This window comes from Montipora foliosa, chromosome 3, assembly GCF_036669935.1.
Source record: "Montipora foliosa isolate CH-2021 chromosome 3, ASM3666993v2, whole genome shotgun sequence".
In the NCBI taxonomy this organism is placed as follows: domain Eukaryota; kingdom Metazoa; phylum Cnidaria; class Anthozoa; order Scleractinia; family Acroporidae; genus Montipora; species Montipora foliosa.
In genome coordinates, this window is record NC_090871.1 from 11,013,251 (window position 1) to 11,028,250 (window position 15,000).

Genomic DNA, 15,000 nt, shown 5'->3' on the forward strand with positions numbered 1-15,000 from the left:
AAGGAAATCAATGATTTCGCGATTTATCAACTGCGACATGTTCGTCTACATATATAAGGAAACCAGGGACTTCGCGATTAATTAACTGCAAAATATTCGTCTGAATATGTGAGGGCATCAGTGATTTCGCGATAAATTAAATGCGAAATTTTCGTCTAAATATATGAGGGCAACAGTGACTTCGCGATTAATTAACTGCGACATGTACATCTTCACATATAAGGAAATCAATGATTTCGTGATTTACTAACTGCGAAATGTTCGTCTACATATATGAGGTCTATAAGGAAAACAGGTACTTCGCGATTAATTAACTGCAAAATATTCGTCTCCATATATAAGGGCATCAGTGACTTCGCCATTAATTAAATGCGAAATATTCGTCTGAATATATGAGGGCATCAGTGACTTCGCGATTAATTAAATGCGAAATGTTCATGTTTTTCCTATTTCTCACAGTCGGATGTTTGCATTCTCAGTCAGATTAATCAATCACTGGTTCCTCTTCGTTTATTAAAGTTTCGACCTTTTAGCTGCTATACAGCATTCCAAATGCGATAAGTGTTTAGTCCTGCCCGGGTATTCACATATGCCTTAAACAGTCTAAGATATTGCTCGTGTTTTTTTGAAAAATAAAGAACTTTGGTCAGTCAGTGTTGTTTGTTGTTCTGGGAACTTTCCTCGTTTTTCCTTGCAATGCAGTTGAAGATATTTGCTCATCTGTCATTGCGCCAAGTTTTCGAGATGGTTTCAACAAAGTCATGGTACAACAACGTCATGCCTTCATCAGCGATTTCAAGAGACTTTGCCGCAGGTTTGAAAGAGGTATGAGGAGAGGGACATTTATTCGAAAAGAAACGCTGATCATCCATTAAAATTACTAGGACTAAGGTTTTTTCGAAAACAAAAGCACTTAATTACTTAAAGCATGTAGTATTGCTGTCTAATAAGTGTAAAATTGTTCAACTGAGGCGTAAACAAAGAAGCTTCTCAACCAAAGAGGGCGCAGATTTTAAATTTTGTGTCCATGAGAGGTGCTTAAACACTGGGGAGCTTAGTCCAAGGGGGCATTTCCTCGATCAACCACTCACTCGTACAATCTAAAAAAACTTCAATTTCTGACTTAATTCACAAGATACATTCAGTGTAAACTAGGTTGAATCCCTTTTTACCTAGGCTAAATTGGTGATCCTCATTTTACCTACGTATCTATAGGCTAAATATGCACTCCACCCAGTTTGAATCAGCTATCAATCCCCAAGAAAGGATTGAAAGCACCAATGCCTTTCCTCCAGCTCTGTCTTACGCATTTCAACACATCGTCTTAATGTTTTTCACCACGTTATTGGTTTATGTTTTCTTACACTTATCCAATCAACCTCAAAGAACTGTTCCATGCACTCAGTCCCCGGTATTCGGTCTGGGACCTTGCAGGTCAATAGTCCTACCGTTCCGTTACACAACAACGACGAACATGCTCAACCTAACACACTCCTCCTTTTCACTAATTTCTTTTGATTTCGCACCTACGTACGAGGCACTACTTTAAGGCAAGATCACGGCACTGAGGATCCCGTAGATTTTCAGATTTTTATTCGTACTAGGGGTGGCGAATGGTTCATCAAAAACTCTGGGTCTCGCAAAATTTTAGTCGAATTTCACGGGTCTCGCAGTCTTGTTTTTTGAGCGGTTATGTGCGTCTCGCAGTTTCGTTTTTTTATATGAAGGTGTCAAACACTTTGAAGTCTCGGTCTCGCAATCTAAAAAGTCAAAATGTCTCGGGCTCGCAAAGAAAAACGCTGGTCTCGCCGTCTCGCAAAGTCTCGCATTTACCATTCACCACCCCTCGTGCTAGCTGCTCGATCGATATGTCGTTGAACTAACAGACTGAAAGGAACATATTACAGAAATAGATTAATGTTTTGGAATGCCGACGATAGGCTAAAAAAGAATTCTATCGATTTCTCAAATTCCTTTTCACTTTCCTCCGATCAAGAACTGTAAAGACAATCATCAACAGAAGAAATCAAACTATAAGATCGCCTGGATATGAAGACGCAAATTGTAAGTATATATTCAAGAAATCGATAGAATTCTTTTTTAGCCTATCGTCGGCATTCCAAAACATTAATCTATTTCTGTAGAGAGATTTTACAATTGCAAAGTTTGCATTTATGTCACTCTATAGAGACAAATGAAATTTAGCAAAAATGCCTCTCTCTATATATATTACAGAAGCGAAAGACTTTTCAGTTAGTTAACTGCGAAATGTTCGTCTACATATATATACGAATCAGTGACTTCGCAATTAATTAAATGCGAAATGTACATCTCCATATATGAGGCAATCAATGACTTCGCGATTAACTAACTGCGAAATGTTTGTCTACATATATAAGGAAATCAGGGACTTCGCGATTAATTAACTGCAAAATGTTCGTCTAAATATATGAAGGAATCAGTGACTTCGCGATTAATTAACTGCAAAATGTTCGTCTAAATATATGAAGGAATCAGTGACTTCGCGATTAATTAACTGCAAAATGTTCGTCTAAATATATGAAGGAATCAGTGACTTCGCGATTAATTAACTGCGAAATGTACATCTTCACATATAAGGAAATCAATGACTTCGCGATTTATCAACTGCGAAATGTTCGTCTACATATATTAGGAAACCAGGGACTTCGCGATTAATTAACTGCAAAATGTTTGTCTAAATATATGAAGGAATCAGTGACTTCGCGATTAATTAACTGCGAAATGTACATCTTCACATATAAGGAAATCAATGATTTTGCAATTTATCAACTGCGAAATGTTCGTCTACATATATAAGGAAACCAGGGACTTCGCGATTAATTAACTGCAAAATGTTTGTCTGAATATACAAGGGCATCAGTGACTTCGCGATTAATTAACTGCGAAATGTACATCTTCACAAATAAGGAAATCAATGATTTCGCGATTTATCAACTGCGACATGTTCGTCTACATATATTAGGAAACCAGGGACTTCGCGATTAATTAACTGCAAAATGTTTGTCTAAATATATGAAGGAATCAGTGACTTCGCGATTAATTAACTGCGAAATGTACATCTTCACATATAAGGAAATCAATGATTTTGCAATTTATCAACTGCAAAATATTCGTCTGAATATGTGGACATCAATGATTTCGCGATAAATTAAATGCGAAATTTTCGTCTAAATATATGAGGGCAACAGTGACTTCGCGATTAATTAACTGCGACATGTACATCTCACATATAAGGAAATCAATGATTTCGCGATTTACTAACTGCGAAATGTTCGTCTACATATATGAGGTCTATAAGGAAATCAGGTACTTCGCGATTAATTAACTGCAAAATATTCGTCTCGATATATAAGGGCATCAGTGACTTCGCCATTAATTAAATGCGAAATATTCGTCTGAATATATGAGGGCATCAGTGATTTCGCGATTAATTAAATGCGAAATGTTCTTGTTTTTCCTATTTCTCACAGTCGGATGTTTGAGAATTTCTGCTCACCTCGGCTGCGACCTCCATGAGTTGTAAGTATGCCATTCTTACAAAGTTTTCGTTTGAAGTTCACTATTCGTTTGAATTTTGCGTTGGTATGCTAATGCAATATGTCTAGAATTCTCGGTATTTCCACGATCGGTAAATCCAAAAAGGCTGCAGATTTAGTATCTAAAAGTGAACGATCAAGCTTCTACTCAGTTAGTGTTAATCTTAGTGTGTGCAAGGGTGACGTACTTTAGAGAGAGAACTTAGGGATACCATTGGCGATAAGGGAACAAACAATGTTAAAGCTTGATTGAAAAAGTAAATACGACATGTAGCAGTTGCAATAACAGTGCAGAGCCTTGGAATCTCTACGCTAAGGCGAGTCAGCCTATCGTTTGAGCAAAATTTAACAAATTGATGAACTAAAAAAGGAGGTTACAATAGTGGGTAACAAGGCCTGTTTCGGGAGAAAAACAAAAGAATCGAGAAGACTCGGGTTTTTTGATGGGAAATATGACATAGTTCTGGGATACTGCAGAAAAAAAGAGCAAAGTTTTGACATTTTACAAGAATGTCACCAAAACACTCGGAAGGATCTTCAAAATTTCCGGGAGGACTCAAAGTTCCACATGGTGTTGCTCAAACAACGTTTGTTAGAGTTGCCACTCCCATGATTTAACTCTTTTGGCACAGTGCCCCATTATGTTAAAAAGAACAAAGAAAGCATTACTGTAAAATTCTTACGTCCTCGCTTCTCAGACTAGGTATCCAGTCAACATCATCTGGAAACATTTCGCAGTTAATTAATCGCGAAGTCACTGATTCCTTTACATATTCAGACGAACATTTCGCAGTTAATTAATCGCGAAGTCACTGATTCCCTAATATGTTCAGACGAACATTTCGCAGTTAATTAATCGCGAAGTCACTGCTGATTCATTCATATATTCAGACGAACATTTCGCAGTTAATTAATCGCGAAGTCACTGCTGATTCATTCATATATTCAGACGAACAAAGGAGACTAATGTCACGCATGCGCATTATCAATGGCAAATTCAATTTTATTTGCATTGTGATTGGTTGAAAACCTTCGAGACAGTCTTAGAACGCGGGAAGAAAAGATGTCGACGCTGTCGCTAGTTGTAGGTTTTATTGCATTCACTTTCAATGCTATCTATGCACTTGTGGTACAAATACCGAAAGAAGATGGACAAAAGCTAGAAAGACCTCGGCAATTCCTTCTACTTGGGAAAGTCCTTTATCTCGGATGAAACGAAACATGCTTAGATCGGCTGTTTTAGAATGATGCGGTGTGCTCAGACTTGTCAAAGAATTGCGCGAAGTTGGAAAATTTTTGCCTTATTTGCAACGCGTATGGTCATGATTGAATGTGCAAATCACAATATTGAATAATGTCACGTATTAAAGTAACTGGAACCGGCATTAAAATTTTCCGCTGTGGTTTTTTTCACGTGGATACCCGCGCTTGAAGTGAATGCAAAACAAATTTGCCAGGTTGACGGGATTTGCTTATGGCGCGTCAGTGGTAAATGAGCTGATAATCCGTTCAAAGGATGTCACAGCTTAAAATTTATCAATGAATGGAGTTAAGGTAAGTAACAGAAAAACATGACAGAAGAAGAAAAGCCGTCAACAGGTGATATTTTGTGAGCCAAAGATAAGGTTTGACTAGAGATATTCCCGGTAAAAGTGGCACAGCGAATACTGAACCCCGTCGTTTCGACTTCTTCGTTTACCAAAGTGCTTTTCTTTGTCGACGAAACAGTGCTTGTTTTTTCCACCATCAAGTGTTATTTTCTCTGGACTAAGACATCAAAAGTCTCTGTATTGTTAATGTGTGATTTTCATACCTTCTGGACATTTTTTTGTCTTTTCTCCTCTTGAAATGTGAACTACAACCATGTATATTTGACGCGCAACTGAAATTTTCTTACCCCAAATCGGACAATGGCGTCAGTGTTCACGTTACTTTCGGTCAAATCTCAGCAAATATGTCTTCGTCCAGCGATCGCCATTAGTATGGAAAGCACATATTTGTGAAGAATCGAACTGCTTTGAAAGTTTTCCTTCAAAAGTGACAGGGCGCACGAAAATGCCCTCTGAAAGTAAACCTAATTTCCATCGAAACTTGGCACTTTGTGATGCGTTGATTCAACTCTGGGTCAAATTATTCAGATGCAATGCATTCTTAAATGCAATGTACTGCAAATAAGACTCTTGCTTTTATTGCAATAAATATTAGTCCCAGCTATTAAAAATTATACTTAATTACATAAAAAATGTTTAGTTAGTGTAGTAATATTTACAAATACAAATGCCTGCTTACCACAACTTTGCACTGCACTTTTCGATTTGATAAATTTCTTACTTTAAATTTGAAGGAAACTGTAGTAACGGAAATTTTAAAGATATTTACAAACTGTATAGTAAAATTTACATGACAAGTAATTATTGTAAAATATAATAATTTTGTTCATGATGATTTACGTGATAAGTAATTATACATTATATTTTGTAAATAATGTATATTTTAAAATTTTCATTGCCTTGTGTGGCTGCCTTGCATGGGTGTGTGTGTCACTATTTGCACCTTTCTGCTTTTGGAATCCCATTTAATAAATAATACAAATATAACAATTCTTTAAACTTTGTACAGTGAATTATTTTACCTTTGTCTGCACATTCAAGTTTTATGAGACATGTGACTGTGTGCAAGGAATGGCAGCAAAAATAAACAAAAACCAGGTCAATTAAATTTTTTGACACACAAAACAGCCATAATATTCAGGTATACCTTCTCTTCAATTTCTTCTGCAAGTTTTTTGCAGTTACTATAAGTTGCCATACACCAAGAATGAAGTAAAAAATAAAATTAATGAACACAAAATGGTGTGTGGTGTTTCATCATCCTAAATCAATGTATATTAATTACTTAACACTGTTGGAATCAATATTAAATTTTATTGGGACATGTTAGTTATTAAATACTGGCTCAATTACTGATACGGTAATATTATTGATGTACTATATTTAATAATTAAATCCCTTTCACCCCTAAACTGGCCAAAACCGGCCATACTTAGTATTTTACTCATCAATAGGGAACCCCCAGGGATCAATGGGTTAATTAATAGACTAAAAACATTTAAGATCAATGGCTGCACATTTTGTTCATTTTCATCCTGATTTAGATAAATTTACTTTATTCTCTGCAGTGAGATAGTAACTTACCACAAAAGTGAGCAATGAATATGAATGAGCATGAACTGCCCACATCAAAATTAATTAGTAGTTAATATTTTGTCAGAGTTCTATCACAAAGTCTGCTTTGCCTTTAATTGCCCTTTTAATTTTAAACATTGCACAGAACACAAGACCTGCTTTATGTATTTCCAGACATCCCAATTTTAATTGTACATTTAATGTGGGTGTAATTTTACATCTACAAATGGTCAAGTGAAATTTTTACCTCCCCAAAGAGACCTCATTCAGAAAATTTCATTTCAGTACAACCTACAAGTCTGATGGCAGTGACCACATCATTCGTCACTATTGTATAGATTTCCTAAGAACATCAAAATCACTTTTGAATAACTCGCTGGTAGCATAAATGATGAAAACAATGAATAATTACTATGGCTAGACTTCATGGAGTTACCATAGATCAAGGACAGAATTATCCAATAAAGTAATAAACTGGAACTTCATTATTGACTCACTTTAGCATATATTATCAAGCATGCCTTCATGATCAGTTGATGTATCTAAGAATAATGTTTTGGTTCCGTTAAATGAAATTTCTTGAAATTTTTAAGGTAGTGTATCTTGAGAGTGTTTGCACATGAGATAAATGCAGTGAACCAGGTTGGCCTCAGACACATACACAAAATAGCGGCTGGTATTAAATTTCTGTCGACGTATCTGTTGAGATAAGATGTTCTTTCAAAGGACTGAGGACATCTCATAACTCTAAACGATCAATGAAAGAAAGTGAATGAAGTGACATACTTCCTTCCAGCGCTGCATTCAAGTTGGATAAATCGAAGCCTGCGAGCTCGAGGGATATATTTCGCAACCACGTTAGATAGTACTCCCTTCCCAACAAAGGAATCTGGCCTTTGCTCGGGTCTTTTCGCACTTTGAGCATTTGTTGTTCACTTAAATGGAGAAATAAAGCTAAAAAGTATAAAAGCTGACTCGAAGCAACTTCAGAGGCGTTGCTTCCCCGAGCAGACTAAAAGGGCTGCTTACAAAAAGCGTAACGAAAGAAAAATTCCCGCCGACTAAAATGCCCCTTGCAGAATCTTTCCCTGTCACGTAAACTATAAATGACCACCTTCAACTGGCAGAAGCGAAGAAGCACAGGTTGAAATAACCGCTTCGAAAGCCATCTTTGTTTATATCACAGCGCGCGGTTGGAACACTGGATACTACAATTTTCAACAGCCAATCAGACAAAAGTCTCCTTTGTTATTCAGACGAACATTTCGCAGTTAATTATCGCGAAGTCACTGATTCCTTCATATATTCAGACGAACATTTCGCAGTTAATTAATCGCGAAGTCACTGATTCTTTCATATATTCAGACCAATATTTCGCAGTTAATTAATCGCGAAGTCACTGATTCCCTAATATATTCTGACGGACATTTCGCAGTTAATTAATCGCGAAATCACTGATTCCTTCATATATTCAGACGAACATTTCGCAGTTAATTAATCGCGAAATCACTGATTCCTTCATATATTCAGACGAACATTTCGCAGTTAATTAATCGCGAGGTCAGTGATTCTCTTAAATTGGTGATAGTCATTTTACCTAGGTTGAATATGCACTAAAGAAAGATCAGGGTTAGTTTTGGATCATGACTAAAACACCACACGAGTACATACGGGTAACATACGAGTAACATACGAGTAACATACGGAACATACGGATACATACGAATACATACGACTGACATACGACTGACATACGAGTAACATACGAGTAACATACGGATACATACGATCAACATACGGATACATACGAATACATACGAGTAATACGAATGTTTTTCTCATAAAGGAAGCTCTAATTATAAGCCTTGCAAGTATTTTTCACGTCAGCAAACACGTACCCGGCTCAGTTTGAGGAAGGGGGGGTGGTGTTGATAGACCCTCCAAGGCTTTCGTTAAATTTAGTCACAGTAAAATAAATTCACATGGAGTGCAAAACCCTTAAGGCGGCGAAAGACGAGATACAAAAACCCTCAACTTGTGGCGCAACATTGTTTAGTTGCAAGTTCTGGTCGATGTTTCGCGTTTTTCACTTTGCGTGATCAACTTGACCCGCAAGAAAAACATTTGTTGCGGGTTGAAGAAATGCAGGGCGCTGAGTGGTTGATTTGCTAGTACAAGAGCACATTTGTTGCGCGACAAGTTGTGAGCTTGATGAAAAACGAGCAACAAAGCCAAAATTTGTTGCTCAGAGTAGATCTGCGCTCTACTTTTCGCAATAACTTTCTTCAACCCGCAACAAATGTTTTTGTTGCGCGACAAGTTGATCATGCAAGGTGAAAAACGGGAGAAATCGACCCAAACTTGCAACGAAATCATGTTTCGCGCCAAGGTTAGGGTTTTTGTATCTCGTATTTCGCCGCCTTTAGCTTGCGCAACAAGATGACAGTATATTTTGGATGTTGCTCTCGTAGATGATTATGACTGTCAGGCCAGTTTACATTTAAGACACGTAAGGAAGTCAGAGCAGGTCTGTCATAATCTTTTACCCCATTTAAGCTTTCTGGCTTGATTTTGCACTGATTTTTTGCACTGATTTATCATAGGCAACTTAAGCTGAAATAGTGAAATCAAGATGGCGGATCTGATGACGTCACACGACATAAGCGACATCCAAAATATATTGTCATCTTGTAGCGCAAGCTAAGGGTTTTGCACTCCATGTGAATTTATTTTACTGTGACTAAATTTAACGAAAGCCTTGGGGGGTTGATCAACACCCCCTCCCTCCCCCCTCAAACTGAGCCGGGTACGTGTTTGCTGACGTGAAAAATGCCTGCAAGGCCTATAATTAGAGCTTCCTTTATGAGAAAAACATTCGTATTACTCGTATGTATTCGTATGTATCCGTATGTTAGTCGTATGTATCCGTATGTTACTCGTATGTTAGTCGTATGTTAGTCGTATGTTAGTCGTATGTTAGTCGTATGTATTCGTATGTATCCGTATGTTCCGTATGTTACTCGTATGTTACTCGTATGTTACCCGTATGTACTCGTGTGGTGTTTTAGTCATGATCTTAGTTTTGGGCCAAAAGTCTTTGAGAACCATTTCTAGGCTCCTTGAAATGTATAAAGACTGTCGAAAGAGTTGTTTTTATTACCTAGAAGAATTTGATCTGTTCGGATATCTTAGGGCGCGTTCGATTGACCGTATTCCGGAATAGGAATACATGGAATAGAAGTTAGAAATCCTTCGTTTTTGCGGGGATTCACATTAATATTGTCAAACATCTGCTAAAATGCAATTTTAAACATAGCTTTATTATTGTTGTTGCTGCAAAACGCCATACATAGTGTTTTAAATCATCACTCCACATATTCTTATTCCGGAATAGGGTCAATCGAACTCACCCTTAGTTGAAAATTGAAGTATCCGAACATTTTTTAATGATATCTTCATTTCAAAAATTGTTAGCTGAACGTTTCCTTATGAGAACTTCCCGGCAAACCATTTGCTCATCCGAAACTGCTGGTTGACCTAAATTGCAAAAATATCCCTTCCGAAAACGAAAGGGTCTACTTTTCCCTGGTTACGAATCTTTTAGGTGATGTTCAGTTTCGTAAAAAAATCTATAGCTGTTTGGCTACGTAGAACCGAAATTCTTAGAAACGTTTGATTCTCCCGAACACATATTTTGCCGAAGATTATCGTTGCACGTGGGTGCCCCTGACCAACTCATCAGATGTTTGCCGATATATAGGCAATGATAGAAGGAGCAGAAACACAGAGAATAGAGCAAAACGCCGTGGGAGGTAAGGGAGGAGGGAATTAATTGTTCCCGAACATTTATCTCCTGTTTTGAAAAGGCGAGTGTATCAGTATACACCAGGCCCCAATTGTGCAAAAGGTCACAGTGGATAACAGCTATGACTTATCCACTGGATTGTGATTTATCCAGCGTATCGCGGCGCTATCCACGTTTGAAAAACCGGGGACAGAATGATACGAAAACCACTCAAAACACCCGAAGATGTAGGTTAACATTTGTGGAAAATTACTTCTCGTGTTATGCAGCAGCACAGTATGCCACAACTGAATAAAAGAAAAACCATTCATGCCATTTAAATGTTCTCTCTATCTCTCTTTTGCGTGAGGTCATGATTACATTGGGACCAAAACCATAGCTATAATATTGACAATAAGTTCGTAAACAAAAACTGTTGCAATAAAAATAGTGGTCCTTCGTAGATCTATTGACGCAGACCGACTTTATTCTCCAACAACCGGCAAAATTTTCCATGTCACTTTATCCTCAGATGACCACATTCATGATTCTATGGTTAATGGAGACAAGTTCAATCAAAGCATGGCTACTGATCGACGTGGTGCAGGGATGGCGCATTGGTGAGAGCACTCGCCTCCCACCAGTGTGGCCCGGGTTCGATTCCCATGATGCAGACTCGGCGTCATATGTGGGTTGAGTTTGTTGATTCTCTACTCTGCACCGAGAGGTTTTCTCCGGGTACTCCGGTTTTTCCCTCTTCTCAAAACCAGCAACGCTTAAGAGGAGATTTATCGCAAGCAGAGACCGAAGTCTTGATCTCCCTCATTTGGACTTGGCCCATCTGTTTAAGGCATTAACTTCATTTAGAATACGGGTATGGCCAAATAATTACCAATCAGATTGGTTGTAATGACCAAAACGCCTTTGACTGGCCCGCAACAAATGAGCCTAACGAGGGATTACTCGTGTTAAAGACAAAATCACGGTGCACGAAGAGAAAATCCCAGCAGTGAGCTTTCCTAAAATAATTAATCCCATAAACTGGTGGGCCGCATAGTATTGCATATCGAAACTTTTTTGAGATTTCTGGTGCAAGTCATGTGCAACTGGCTTTGCTTCTATTACTTTTAGTAATCTGAAAATCGATTCCTACACTCCATTGAAAACCAAACTCTTTTCTCCTTAAACCATTGCAGATAGATGGCTAAATTTTACTGACAAGGCTGTTTGTTTTGGCGGGCATTACAAGTTTGCCGCAGTAGTATCACCCTTTGAAGGCTTCCTATCGTCAATCAAGTTGACACACGTTCGCGGACACGTGATTTGTGACGACGGCGCACCAAAGTATAACAGCAGATGGGGCTGCTCGCGAAACCATCCTTCCCTGGGCAAGTCACCGTTCGACATTGTTATAACAGCAGGCCGAAACAACGATATTCTTTACCCAAGGGTGCTTCTCACGAAAGGTAAAAAGGACCCTCTGTGCTATGAGAAACTGGATGCGAATCCGAATGCATCGGAAATCGTTCTTGGAGATCCGTCACAGCCTTACTACCTTTATTTCGGGCAAGAACTTCGCATATGGCTCGGCAAAGATTTGGACTCCTCTCGTTTTGAGGAAGCAAATGAAACCATTTGTGTCATAGCAAAAGGATGGTTTCGTCTTTAGACAGTCAGACCGTCAGAAGATGATAATGGCCAGCTGGATGTCTTTTGTATTTGGACAACCTAGACTAGTTGTGCGGACGGGGTTCTCCTCTCCCCGAAAGCATATCTCATTTCATAAACGAAAAAGTATACCAGAAATGTCGTTACCTTATAAAGAGCGGGAGAGGCTAATTTTATTTAGATAAAGTGTTCTGCTATTCGTTTGTTTTGGGGTTTGAATACTGTGCATTACGACTGTATAAGCGCCAAAATGGCTTTTAGACAGCGAGAAAAATATAACTGACCAGATCAGGATTAGGGTTCCTTCGTCGCCCGCAATAAACACTAAGTAAATAAGTTATTAATCAATTCTGAAATAAAGAAATAGGGGACTAAATGTCGGTGTGAAATTATCCCTCGCGGCTTTGGAGAAACTAATTCATTTTGGTCACTGTTTTTCATTCCTTGAGGATTCATTTTATATCGTATGAAAAACTGTCGGAATTTTTTTGTCGGTTGCACATTCCCTCTTTTCAAAGATTTTAAAGAAACTGTATCTGCATAAGTTGGAATAGGCTACTTTACAGACCGACAGCTCCTTCCTCAACCTCGTTCCCAGGGTCTCTCTTTTCTGCCTACGTTGTCGTTGAGACGGCAATATGCAAGGTATGGTGAGAAGTGACGAACTTAAATTTAATTAATCAGCGTATCAGTGAGAAGGTATATACTGGACACAGCAAGCAAGAGATGCAAATTATAACCTCCAAATGATTAATAATTCATGAACCTAATAGCATATCACGACACCAATAAAACGTCATTTCCATGAGCTTTAAACCCGATAAAGCACTCCTCATTAGAATAAAGAGAATAGTACGAGGTCCGGCTTGTTTTTCTTCAGCGTATGTTAATATCTTCCTCTCACATATTGCACCATTGGAGAGGCTTTTTGTGTAATGTGTTTGAAGCTGTTTAAAACACTCATAGCTCGTGTTTGGTCAGGTCTAAAAATAATCGCCAAAACCTCCTGTTTTTAAACACGATAAAATACTGCTGCTTGTTTTTTAGAAATCACATAAGGCCCTCGTCACAGCCGGCAAACCCCACTGATCTGGAGCAATCGGCACTATGCAGATTGCTTTAAGTCTGTCAGTTAATTGATTTCGAAAGATTCCACACCCATAGGGGCTTCTGATAACCATCCTCAGAATCGACTCCAGCTCGGATTCCTCCATTCCGCGGCCACATCCGCCTTGTTTTCACTTGGGGCCCAAGCATAAACGCAAGACTAAAGAACTAATTGTCGTTCGTCGTGAGTTAAGGAATGGACACCCATTCAGTTCTCGGGACGTCACCCATTGTTATTAATATGCCAACTAGAACCTAATTGGCTGTTAAAACAGTGATTTCTTTTGTTCCGTTGTTGGCAAATTTGAATATCGAAAAAAGTGTAAAAGTTTGGTTTTATCAAACGAGTTGATAAAAATCAAATTACCATTGTGAAAAATTTGGAAAGCTGACGTTTCGATCGCTAGCCCTTCGTCAGAGCGAATAGAGGAATTGTGGGTGTTGTTGGTTTTGATGAAGGTGTTAAGGTGCTTTGCCATTGGTGGAAATATGTGAATAAATTAGTCGAATGAGAGGCGTTCATTGATTCCGTGAGGATAGAGTGTACCTAGATGAAAGATGAATTTTTGTTCGAGATTTTTGCGGCTTTCTATGTTCCCTTGGTGTAAAGATGGGCCGCATATTGTCATGTTGTGGTGAGAGATTAAGAAGCATAAAATGGCGCGCAACTGGTTTTGACGTATCTGTGTCGTTTTTTTTCTTTATCTCGTAGGTGTTCACGAAAGCGGTTCGCCAATCTTCTCCCTGTCTCGCCTATGTTGATTTTCTTATATAGTGTGTAAGTTATGCAATAGATGACATTTGCGGAGATGCATTTAAAGTGGTCAGTGATTTTAACGGATCGATTGGGTCCTGAGATCTCAACCATGTTAGAAATAAAAGGACAAGTTTTGCATCGTGTCCGCGTACATTTGAAAGGTCCCGGTTGTAACGTCAATGTTGTATGCAAGAAATTTCGCAGCTATACTTTGTATTTGTGATGGGACTCCATGCCGTCCAGTTATAAAATCACTATAGTACAAAAAAAAAAAAAAAATCCGAGGGGGTGCCAGTTTGGTAGTCAGAGAGAAATTTTGAGTCCACTGAGTTGTTTTTAAAATGGCCAAGCATGTAGTTCTGTTTACTTGTTAATTGTGCAGTTGCCTCTTTGAATTCCAAAGTCGGTTAAGTCCGCCAATGTCAAAACAAGCAAGACTTTTCAAAATCACGAAATTTTCTTATGAGGCTGAGTGGCCAAAGACAGCTTCATTGTACTCCTTGGTATTTGGTATTAAAAAGAATCTAGATTTTTTTTTGGCGTGGACTCCAATTTCAGAAAAATTGTACATTTGACCAAAAATTAAAGAAAAACCCACCTGCTGCAATTTTGGACTCAGAGGTAGAAACATAGTTGATTTGAAAATTGCCTAACGAGGTTGACTGTTGAAAAACTGTTCGAGAGAATGGAAACAAAATAACATAAACCTGTCCAAGAATTGACATAGTTTTTCCTTATTTGTTTTTCTATAGCAGCACAATCATGTTAGTTTAGAAGGAAAAGCTACCAAAATCATAGAAAGTAACTCTACCAAAGACAGTCACTTACATCAACAATGATAGAAATCATATGATGAAGACCGAAGGCAAGACTTTTCATCCTGCTTTTTCTGCTTATCTTTGAGACTTATGAAATTGTGAC

The 15,000-nt window shown here is 38.2% G+C and overlaps 1 protein-coding gene across 2 annotated transcripts in view; it reads left to right on the plus strand.

Moving 5' to 3' along the window:
- LOC137994486 (uncharacterized) overlaps positions 1-14,366 on the plus strand; it is a 16,998-nt gene extending 2,632 nt beyond the window's left edge. The window contains exons 1-2 of one of the 2 annotated variants that reach the window (XR_011122139.1): positions 121-825; positions 11,744-14,366. Coding sequence is in view for 1 of the 2 variants with exons in the window: in XM_068840067.1 (XP_068696168.1) it covers positions 11,744-12,216 (473 nt within the window). In the remaining variant the exon portion in view is untranslated. Of the gene's footprint in view, positions 1-120; positions 826-11,743 lie in introns of those variants that run through there. The other variant, XM_068840067.1, reaches the window with a different exon arrangement.
- Positions 14,367-15,000: the final 634 nt, after the last annotated feature.